General features: G+C 40.2%; 1 protein-coding gene across 3 annotated transcripts in view; it reads left to right on the top strand.

Moving 5' to 3' along the window:
- The window catches only part of TRAPPC9 (trafficking protein particle complex 9), a 1,079,595-nt gene that overhangs the window by 604,586 nt on the left and 465,063 nt on the right, over positions 1 to 9,946 (top strand). For all 3 annotated transcript variants that reach the window (XM_019528205.1, XM_019528203.1, XM_019528204.1), the window contains one exon: positions 977 to 1,067. In XM_019528205.1, the coding sequence (XP_019383750.1) occupies positions 977 to 1,067 (91 nt within the window). The remainder of the gene's footprint in view (positions 1 to 976; positions 1,068 to 9,946) is intronic.

Genomic DNA, 9,946 nt, shown 5'->3' with positions numbered 1-9,946 from the left:
GAAGAATTGGTTAAAGAGGTCCGCTTTCTCCTCTGACGCAACCACCAAATTGCCCAGCGTGTCCTGCAGGGGTCCCACATTACCCGGCACCTTCTTCATCCTCCCAATGTATTTGAAAAAGGACTTTTTGTTATCCTTAATCTTGGACGCTAGTCCGAGCTCCATGTCCGCCTTGGCCTTCCTAACAGCTCGCCTACAGGCCCGAGCTGAGTAGGTATACTCCTCTTTGGAGATTTCACCCCCCTTCCACCGGGCGTACGCCGCCTTTTTGGCGAGCAGGCAGTTCTTTTCTTTCCTTGCCAAACTCGTAGATCCAGGGGAATTTTCTTTATTAGAATTTTTTTTTGTTTACTGCTTCTATTTTAGTGTCTATTATGTGTGGTTTATTTTGCCTCCCCTGATTCTGCAGGGGTATGAAGTGAAGGCTAGGAAATCTTTGCTTCATTTGCCCGTAGCACCTGGACAGGGACTAAGCAGTCAAGGAGCTTAGGCCTAGATCCTCAAAGGTATTTAGGTGCCTATCTCCCTTTGATTTCAGGTTGAAGTCCATGGAAGCTGTGCACCTAAATACCCTTGAGAATCTGATCCCTACAGCTTTCCTCAACATGGTGGGGAGAGGTACCTGAGTGCCCAGAGCCACTTCAAATGACTGTACTTGGGTGTAAGAGTGACCCCACATCCCCCAGAATAATAGCGCGTCAGAGGTGGGGGTGCAAGTCTGTGTGTTTTGCTAATCACCGTGCTACTTTTTCACTCTCTTAATGCTGGCAAGGTCACGATTTTGTACTCTGATGTTACAAATTGCTGTGTTAATATCTAGAACCTGACTTCATGGATTGCTACAATTGCCATTTAAAGGTGAAACTTTAAAATTCTAATTAATCTCTAAAGTACAGTTTTGGTGTTCAGTAATTGATAATGTGTATATTATGTGTGCTTTCTCTCTGGATCAAAGTTTTCCTTAATTCTCGTTTACCCCTCTTTGAAGCGTGAAGGAGAAGCGAGTGTAGAAGGAGTTCTCAATCAGCTGGTCCTTGATCATCTACAGTTGGCTCCTCTCCAGTGGGGTGAGTAATAGAAGAAAACATTGTTGGTCGTTTTAGAGCACATAGTAGTTTCTAATTTCCAGTAATATATTCCTTACAGAGATTCATTGCCTCAATGAAGATAGAGCATGTATGACAGTATTTACGTTTTCATTTACTCGTAGGAAGTCTATGATGTGGAAGGGGTTGCTAGGAAACTGTTTTTTTTTTTTTTCCATGAATGTGTTGCTTAACTGGAGACTGTTTTATAATTTAGGTATATTTTTTCCTTAAATCATATTAATGTCAAATATATTGGTAACAGCTGTTTTCCATCTAAGCAGGAACTCCTTGTGAAATGCGGTCCTAATTGCTTCGTACAAGTGGCAACTGTTGTGAACGTTTTCCTTTTACGTTGTAGTATATGTCATAGCATCAACTATCTGACGTTTTACTCGTGGACTAGTGATTAACTTCTTTGAAGTTATATTTATTACCCTATCCTACCGTTTTCAATTGCTCAGGCTCTCAAGTATTGCAAGGGTGAGTACCAAGGAGGAAGTTTCTCTGTAACTGGACATTTTAATATAATACCGGAGCTGGGAAATGTTTACGCAGAATTAATTCAATGTGAAAGAGTCACGAGCAGTTGACTCCTGTGCAAGAGCACCTTGCAAGCACGTGTGTGCTTTATTTTGCTCTCAGCTTTGGGCATGACAGCTACATGTAGAGCTTTTATTGTTCAGTAAGTTTTCATATGGGAAAAAATGAGTAGTCACATATAGGATATTAATGAATTATGACCAGAGTTTAGTTGCTGCTGATTGTACTGTGTTACAATGAACTGGTTGATAGGTTACAATTTATGGCACAAATAATGTGGCTTGTGAACTGCTGTGTGTGAGGATTATTATTATTTTTTTTGTTTGTGGGGGGGTTGGTTTTTGATCAAGTATTCATGCTTCAATACAGGGCTTAGATTGACGTAACAGTTCCAGTGATATCAAAGACCGCCGATACAAGCTGTTGAGATGGCGCTGTTGTATCTTCACGATTCTCTAGCACCAGAAGTGTGCTGCTTCATTTAGGGTTAAACCTAAGGCCATTTAGCTTACTTTTTATTGGTGCCAGCTCACAAAAACATTACAGAGCATGAGAGTGGCTGCATGCTCCCAAGCAGCAGGTTCCTTTCTCCTTGTAAAGCAGCTAAAATGCACGTGACTGTCGGCCCGTGGTTTATCATCAGTCTCAGCTATGTAGCATGGACCAGCTCGTGAAAAAAACACTATCAGTTTACCAACCTGAGAGCTCCACTAATAGTAAGGAGGTTAAATGACCTTTAATAGCAAATTGACAAAGTTTTTTTTTAAAGTAACATTTTGCATAAAGTATCAGTATGTTACAAGCTAGTATAACTGGCTTTAAAAAAGTGAAAACCTGTATAAAACGGGAATTGGCATTACTTCTTGTCCAATGTTTGAAAGGTGTATACTTCACATCACTGCTGGGCATTATTAGTTTTGATGTGAAAATAGACTCCAGCTTTAACACGCAAAATCAAATTTAATCAACAGTTTGCAGCGTCATTTCTTTTCCCACATCTTTCTGGGATAGTACTATCCTTTTTTGTATTAAGTAAAAATGCTGTGAAGGTACATGCCGGTGTCAGCATTTTGAGTGGCTTTTTTTCTTTCAAACATTTTGCAGGAGGTTGTTTTTCTTTGGGTTGTGTTATTTTAATATTGCATAAGAAAGGCTTGCCTTTTGTGCTGACGCTACTCGTACAGAATGATCAAGCGTTTGTTTGTGCAATGTTTGCATGTATTGACTCTGAAGGTCTTTAAGACCGTGCTTCATGGCTTGATGCTGTACAGCCGAAAAATTGCTTCTGCTGTCCTTAGGAAAGCTGACAGTTGCAGTGAAAGAAGAGATGCTGTAATTCCAGTTTTCGTTTAAATCTGAATGAGTACTTAAGTAATGCCAATGAAAAAGCTGAACCGATACACATGACTTTGTAAAGAGCCTATGAAACTAATAATCTCAATATTGCTTTAAAATCAGACTTATTTATCTCAGTGCATGAAATTACCCTTTTAAGGAAAAAATCATGTAGCTCATCATACGCCCTTTCAAAATTCTGTCATAATTTCATATGGTAACATTGCAAAGTTGTCAAATATATTGGTACATTAAATGAAATGTGAAGTCATGCATAATGCAGTATTAATGATAGTAAAATATTTATCTGAGAGGTAGGAGTCAGGTGTGTTTTAAATGAATGTAGGAAAAAAGGGGACAGGAGAGTGCCTCTGGGTGACTCCTTTCTAGTGGACTGTAGAGGTGGTAATGTCAAATACTTTAGTATTAAGCTATGGCAGAAAAATGCAAAGTGGGAAGGGAGGCACTGACCAGTGTAAAACCATTTAAAGTTGAAAGGACCATAACAGGGGAAATTATGGCAGGTGTTAATGTGCAGGTTTGTAATGTGTTATTAAAAATTGATTTTAAGATTTAGGCCATCTCTTTAAAATGGAGTTGTCTATTAGGAATTCTAATAAATCACAGTCTAATTGAAAAATATCATCTTGCTTAACTCTAGCAAGTTTACCACTTCTCAGATTTATGGTGTATTTTCTTTTTATTGCTGGGCAACAAACCAAATGTTGGAAGAGACTTGTTTTAAGGTTCAGATGCATTACCATCATCAAATAAAAAAAGCATAACACAGAAGCTTGAGGGGCAAAACCAAGACTCTTTTAAAGGACTACATTAATTAAAGTTTTATGGTTGGTTTTGTGAGTGACCAGCTATAATGGCTTGCATTGCAACATTCTCTTTTCAGATGCCTCCATTTATTTCAGGTTGTTAAATTATGCTGGAGAACAAAGCTTTGGAGACCAAAAACTGTATCAGGCAGTTAATACTCTTCCCTATTTTTGGTGAGAAGCTATTAGTTACAAAGATCATAAGCAAAGTCTTGTTGCTTAAAAAATAATGCACACTGCTGTCACAGTACTTTAACACATACATTGCATGTTGCTTTTAACTTATTTCATGCACCGGTAGACTTTAGTACAAGACAGAGACATGGCTAGGACTGTTGGTTTGGAGTTCCTGGGTTCTAACCTTCATTCTGACCCTCTTCTGCCTTTGATATATTATTTAAGACAAAGGTTTCCAACATTTTTCAGACAGATTCAGTACTATAATAGAAGTGGGTATACAGGCCCCTTCCTAGACTAAGGGGAAATGGTTTATCATTTCCTTGGCTGTCCCCCAGGATAGGGTAGTCTTGGATTCAGGTATAGATGTTGTGCTTATCTCTCTCAGGGTACAAGCTTGTAAGATGAAGATAATATTAGCTGACTTTGGCGGCATGGTGAGGATTAATAAGTCAAATTTTACTTAGTTCTCTGAAGCACTAATAAATAATAGAAATGCTTGATATTATTATTTTTATAAAGCAAACCTTTGCAACCCTCATTGCCTGGAGGCAGTGACTGACCATTTAAAATATAGTGGTGATTATGCCTCATAAAGTCGGCTGTATAAACACAAGACAAGTTTAGAAAGCCAGAGATACAGAACTGTTTCTAAGAACTGTTAATCCTGCTTCACCTCGGGCAAAGTCTGCAAGTAGTGTCTGATGAAAAACTGTTCTTTTCAGATCCTGGCCTGATCCCAGACTGCTCTAAGTGCCCCGTCTTTATCACCTTGCATAATCAAGCCCTGCGTGATTACAGTGTACTTCGAAGGTTTGAAGTATACTTTTGGATATTTGGGTATTGGACTTCAGCTTTAACGCAGTGTTTCATCTGTTTTAAGTGATTACCATAACAAATCTCTATTTAGCTGATTTTTTTTTTTCCTATGAGAAATGTAGAAAAGGATAACAGATTAAGGTAGACTCTATCCACATTGCATAAAAGCATATACCTTCTCCCTTATGCCGCATCGCGATCCCTAAGGGCAGCTAAGAGCAGCCTTCTGCACGTACCTGCTGTTTCCAGGTTCACTTAGTGAAAAACTTGTGGGGCGTTTTTCATGGGAGTTGCTCCTCAGATCTGGAAATCCCTCCCTCCTGAGGCCCGCCACACCTGAGCCTGGGCATCTTTTGGAAGCACTGCAAAACTTTTCTATTTAGGCAGGGATTTAGCAACCAAAGCTAGGCCAAAGTGTTGTTTAGCGAGTCTCTGCTTTCTTTTGTTTTATTTGGTTATTTTGTTTCCTTATTCTACTTGCCCTTTTAATTTCTTCTGTTTCTTCTGCTGTAAAGCCACCCTGGAGTTTTGTTGGGAAGGGTATCATCTAAATTGCATAACTATTTAAAAATACAGATGTATGGCAAGGTGGTTCATAACATTTTGTTCAGGTGCTGACACCTAGAAGCTCTGCAGAGTATTGTCATTGGCATTTGGCATTGTATGATTTAAGGAAATTAGAAATGCTCACAGAGGACCCTGCTATATCCCACAGGTGTCGTGGAATTAGCTGGTTAGGTGCACAGTTACCTGGAGGTCAGCTACACATGCAAAATAGCTATCATGCCATTAAAAAACTCCAATCTGCTCTAAAGTTAGACCTGGAAAATGTGTACTAACTTAATAGTTGGTTGCTATTGAGCTTTAATTTGCATGTATTGCAGCCTCTCCCCTGTGTCCGGGAGCTAGGAGCCAAGGCACAGCAGTGCACCGTGCCCAGTGGGGCTGGGAGTCCCTGAATTGAGGAGTCTCTTAGCCAAAGGTGTTGTGGACTCTGGGTCCTACAGCTCCCTACAGCCTCAGATGCCAGGGGAATGAAAATGGCTCGGAGGCTGGAGGACGTGACGTGTGAGGAGAGGCTGGGGGAACTGGTGGGCTTATTTAGTCTGGAGAAGAGAAAATGGAGGGAGGATTTAATAGCAGCCTTCAACTACCTGATGGGGGGGGTTCAAAAGAGGATGGGGCGGGACTGTCCTCAGTGGGGACAGATGACAGGAGAAGCAGCAATGGGCTCAAGTTATAGCAAGGGAAGCTTAGGTTAGATATCAGGAAAATACTTTTTCACAAGGAGGGTAGTAATGCCCTTGAACCAGTCACCCATGGAAGTTGTGGAGTCTCCATCCTTGGAGGTTTTTAAGACCCGGGTGGACCAAGCCTTTGCTGAGATGACCTTGTTCTTTAGGTTCACATCCTGAAAATATCTTGGAAAGCTATCATTGCAAGTGTGTTTAACTGAGACAACCACAGCGCTACACTAATAATAAAAATAAATCATTGAAGAGAAGCAATCCCTTAAACACACACTGTTTATTCCCTTCATGGATCTTAAAATTAATTATGAAAACAACTCATCCATTTTATTTTGCTGCTTCCAGTCAGACCTCTAGCAGTAATTAAGTCCTTCTTTTAACAAAGCATTTGATTAATTCCCAAGGATTACAGTAGTGTCAAATCTGAATGTCCTAGAAGTGGAGGAAAATATTTAAAAGTTCCTGTTGGCAAGTAGAAAGCAAAGTTGACTTCTCTGAGGTTGCAAGGCGGGGAACATTTGGAGGAGAATGCCAGCACTATGATAGGTTTCTGGATTAGGGACTTTTGCGTTTTGGTATGAAACCACAGGCCAAATGACAGCAGTCCCTGCTCCAGAAAGTTCACAGTCTTGTTTTATGAAAAGAAGCCGAGTTGATTAAATGAATGAGAAGGGTGTGTGTGTGAGAGCTGTTGTCTGGGGTATAAGGATACACACAACAGGTTAGGAGCGTAGCTTGGAAAGCAGCATTTTATTTCATTTTTGTTGAACAAAAAGTGTTCTGTTATCTTAGTGGAAGATGATTTGTTGAACCACCCTCTCTGTACGTGGCGATGTCCTTATTTTGAAGGTTGTAGATGGGAGACTAACAATTTGAGCCTCCTGTACTTGAAAATATAATCACACATGTTAGATCCTGTTCCTTTACAATTTTAAGATTTTCTTTGATTGCTTCTATTTTAGGATTACAAGAGCCTGGGTAATTTAGGCAGTGCGAAAGGAAATCTATATCATCAGTCAGAGGAATTTAAGATCCAGACCTTTATAGTGTAACGGTTCAAAATCAAATTTGTAGGGAAGTAGCAATTAAAGATATTCTCACTGAGTATGAATCCTGTGACATGCTCCTATTTTGCTAACTTCCCTCTTTTCTCCCCCCTTTTCAAGAACTTGCAGAAGATGCAAGAAAAGTGGGAAAGCTTATAAATATCCTCAGAGCCTATGAGAAGGGTGACAGGATAGTTTGGCAACAGCAAAAAAGCAGAATGTGCTTTAGTTCCTAAGTGTCAAAAGACTAGGATAGTTCCCTGAAAAAGAAACTAACTTGACAAAACTAGGGCATCTGACATCTTAGCAATATTTCTCGGGTGTCAAAAGATGCTATTGCGTGACGTACTTGGAATCAGTTGATATTTCTGGTACCCACTGAAGTTTCATTTATTTCTAATTGAGACAGCAGGGGAGCAGGAGGAAGGGCACAACTTGGAGGAGGGCTCCAGATGCAACTGGATGAATAATCATTCAAGATGGCCAGTACGATTAAGCAGGCATCGGTAGAAACACTTGTGCTAATGTTAAACGAGCTTAGCTCAGACATGCCAGCAGCTGCTTAGCTGCAGCAGCTGTGCCGCTGTGATTTACCTGCTTTCTACACCCAAGCTAACTCGGATCTCTGCCTTCAATGGTGGTCTGCTGTACAGAGGTACTTGGAAAGAACTTGGCTTGAGTAACCTCGCATAGCGGAGGCTGAAAGGGGAATATGGTAGCTATCTGCTAATGCATTCGTGGTTAAACATTAGGAAGGGAGAAGAGCCACTAAAATTGAAGGAGAAATGTTGGAGTAAGAATAAACGGGTATAAACTAGCTTTGAGTAGACTGATGTTGCTAACCGTAACAGCAGTGGGGTTCCAGAATCGCTGCAGGTCCATCCGAGCCAAGTGGCCCGTCAAGTTGGCATGGTTAGGGCACATCAGCTTGTGTAGCCATAAGGGAACAAAGTAATTGTCATCAGGTCCACTAGCCTTTGAGTCCCCTGCCCAACTGACCAGCTGGATTGACTGGAGACGGCCTTTCGGCAGCAGGCCAAAACGGGGCTTGAATTGTTGTCATTGGAGCTGTAGTGAGTTGCCTTAACAGGTCTGCCACCACAGCCTTCCTATAGGAGTAGGGGGCCAAAAAACATCTTAAAACTAGTTGCTCTTGAGGTTATGAAATGGATGATATGCGGTGATAGCAAAGACCATACTTAATGACTCGGTTTCCTTTCAGTCCTATATTCCTAGTGCTCTTGTCTGATAAACAAAGCTTGATTTGATGGGATTGATTGATTATATCAATGTAATTGATTGATTATATAAATTTGACAAATATTTGTTTCATAAAACCAAATCATGCCTTCCCCCCACCTTCTCCCTCCTTTTTTTTAAAGCCAGACAGACTTAGCATTTACTAATGCTAATGTACTTGTTCTGGAGAATGTTGCTGACTATGTGCCATGTAATCCATTAGAAGCAAATAGGCAGCAATGTAGAGGATGTTGAACCATGAAATGGATAAAGCAAAAATGCTTAGTTTTTCTGCATGCTTTTGGTACTCATGTGGTTCGGTTGCTGAACTGAATATTCAAATTCTTAAGCAGTAGTGTGATAAAATAACTAGGGAAATAGCCTTGTTTTTTGGGTTTTTTTAGAAAAAGGTATCAAGATAGAGAGAGCATTGAGAGGGTAAGCAGCATTCAAGTTGTATCATGGTAAGTGGTTTGAGAGAGAAGAAACTGAGCATGCAGAGAAAAGCGATCTAAACATTTCGGCTGATACAGCATAGGCCATGTGGTTAGAAACTGCGAATGATAAACCTAGGTATGGATTCCTGGAATATAATTTAGCTTATGGGTGGCTTGGAAAAGTTTATCGTAGAATATATGTATAAATGAGAGAGTCCAGAAAGAACATTTTTAATTACTTAGCAGTTGAGTAATTTGCAGTAATAGAAATGCAGAAATTGAGAAGCAAGCGAGTTTCTAACTGCTGCATAGGATTACTAACGTATTAACTACAGTGTCCCTTGCAGCTCAAGAGAAGTGATTCTAGAAAGAGCTTTCTGACTATGAGGGTGGTCAAGCATTGGGATCAAGGGTGGTCAGGCATAGGAACAGGCTCCCTGGAGAAATTGTAGAATCTCAATCCCTGGAAATTTTTAACAGCTGGTTTGACAGACACTTGACTGGGATGGTTTAGTCAGGGGTGACTTCATGAGTCCTCCCCAGCGCTATTTTTGCATGATCCTATAATTCTCTATTTTAAAACAATTCTAAGCAGTAAGCCAAAAAAGCATGTCCTGCTCTTGGCTGAAAATCTTTGTTTTTCGTTCCCCCCGCTCTTTTCAAAATCTTGTTCTTTTCCCTCTTTTGTTTTTGCTAAGTTATGGCTGTTGAAAGCAAGCACCATCTTTCCAAGGGTTTCCCTGGACTTCAGATTCAGCTTTTTTGCATAATTTATTTTTGTAATTTGCATGGATATAAGTCTTAGCCTTTTTGTATGAAATTCCTGCACAGCTGCAAGTGATTCCCTATAGAATGGGAACCATTACTTGAATGCACTGCAAATGGACAGAAAGGAGAGAGGAAAGAAGAGTACAGTGGCCACGGTTTTTTTTTTCTGGGTTCTTGGTGAAGGAGAAAGTGCCCTTTTACCTCTTCCTCTTCACTTTTATGGCCATATTCCACTTCACAGTGATTATCAAATACATTTCTAATGGACATAACTGGGAAGATTGGACCATCTGGACACGTGCCTTGTTTAAGTTTGAAAACCCAGAATTTCATTCATTTATGTTGTTTTCTTTTTTTTTTCTTTTACCCACACCAAAGGTTTCTGTTTCAGCAGTCATCCTACTTCACCCCATCAGATTC

This window comes from Gavialis gangeticus, unplaced genomic scaffold (assembly GCF_001723915.1).
Source record: "Gavialis gangeticus isolate Ggan-Ray unplaced genomic scaffold, GavGan_comp1, whole genome shotgun sequence".
NCBI lineage: Eukaryota > Metazoa > Chordata > Crocodylia > Gavialidae > Gavialis > Gavialis gangeticus.
The sequence above is the reverse complement of the archived record's forward strand: the minus strand, read 5'-3'. Positions and strand labels throughout refer to the sequence as shown.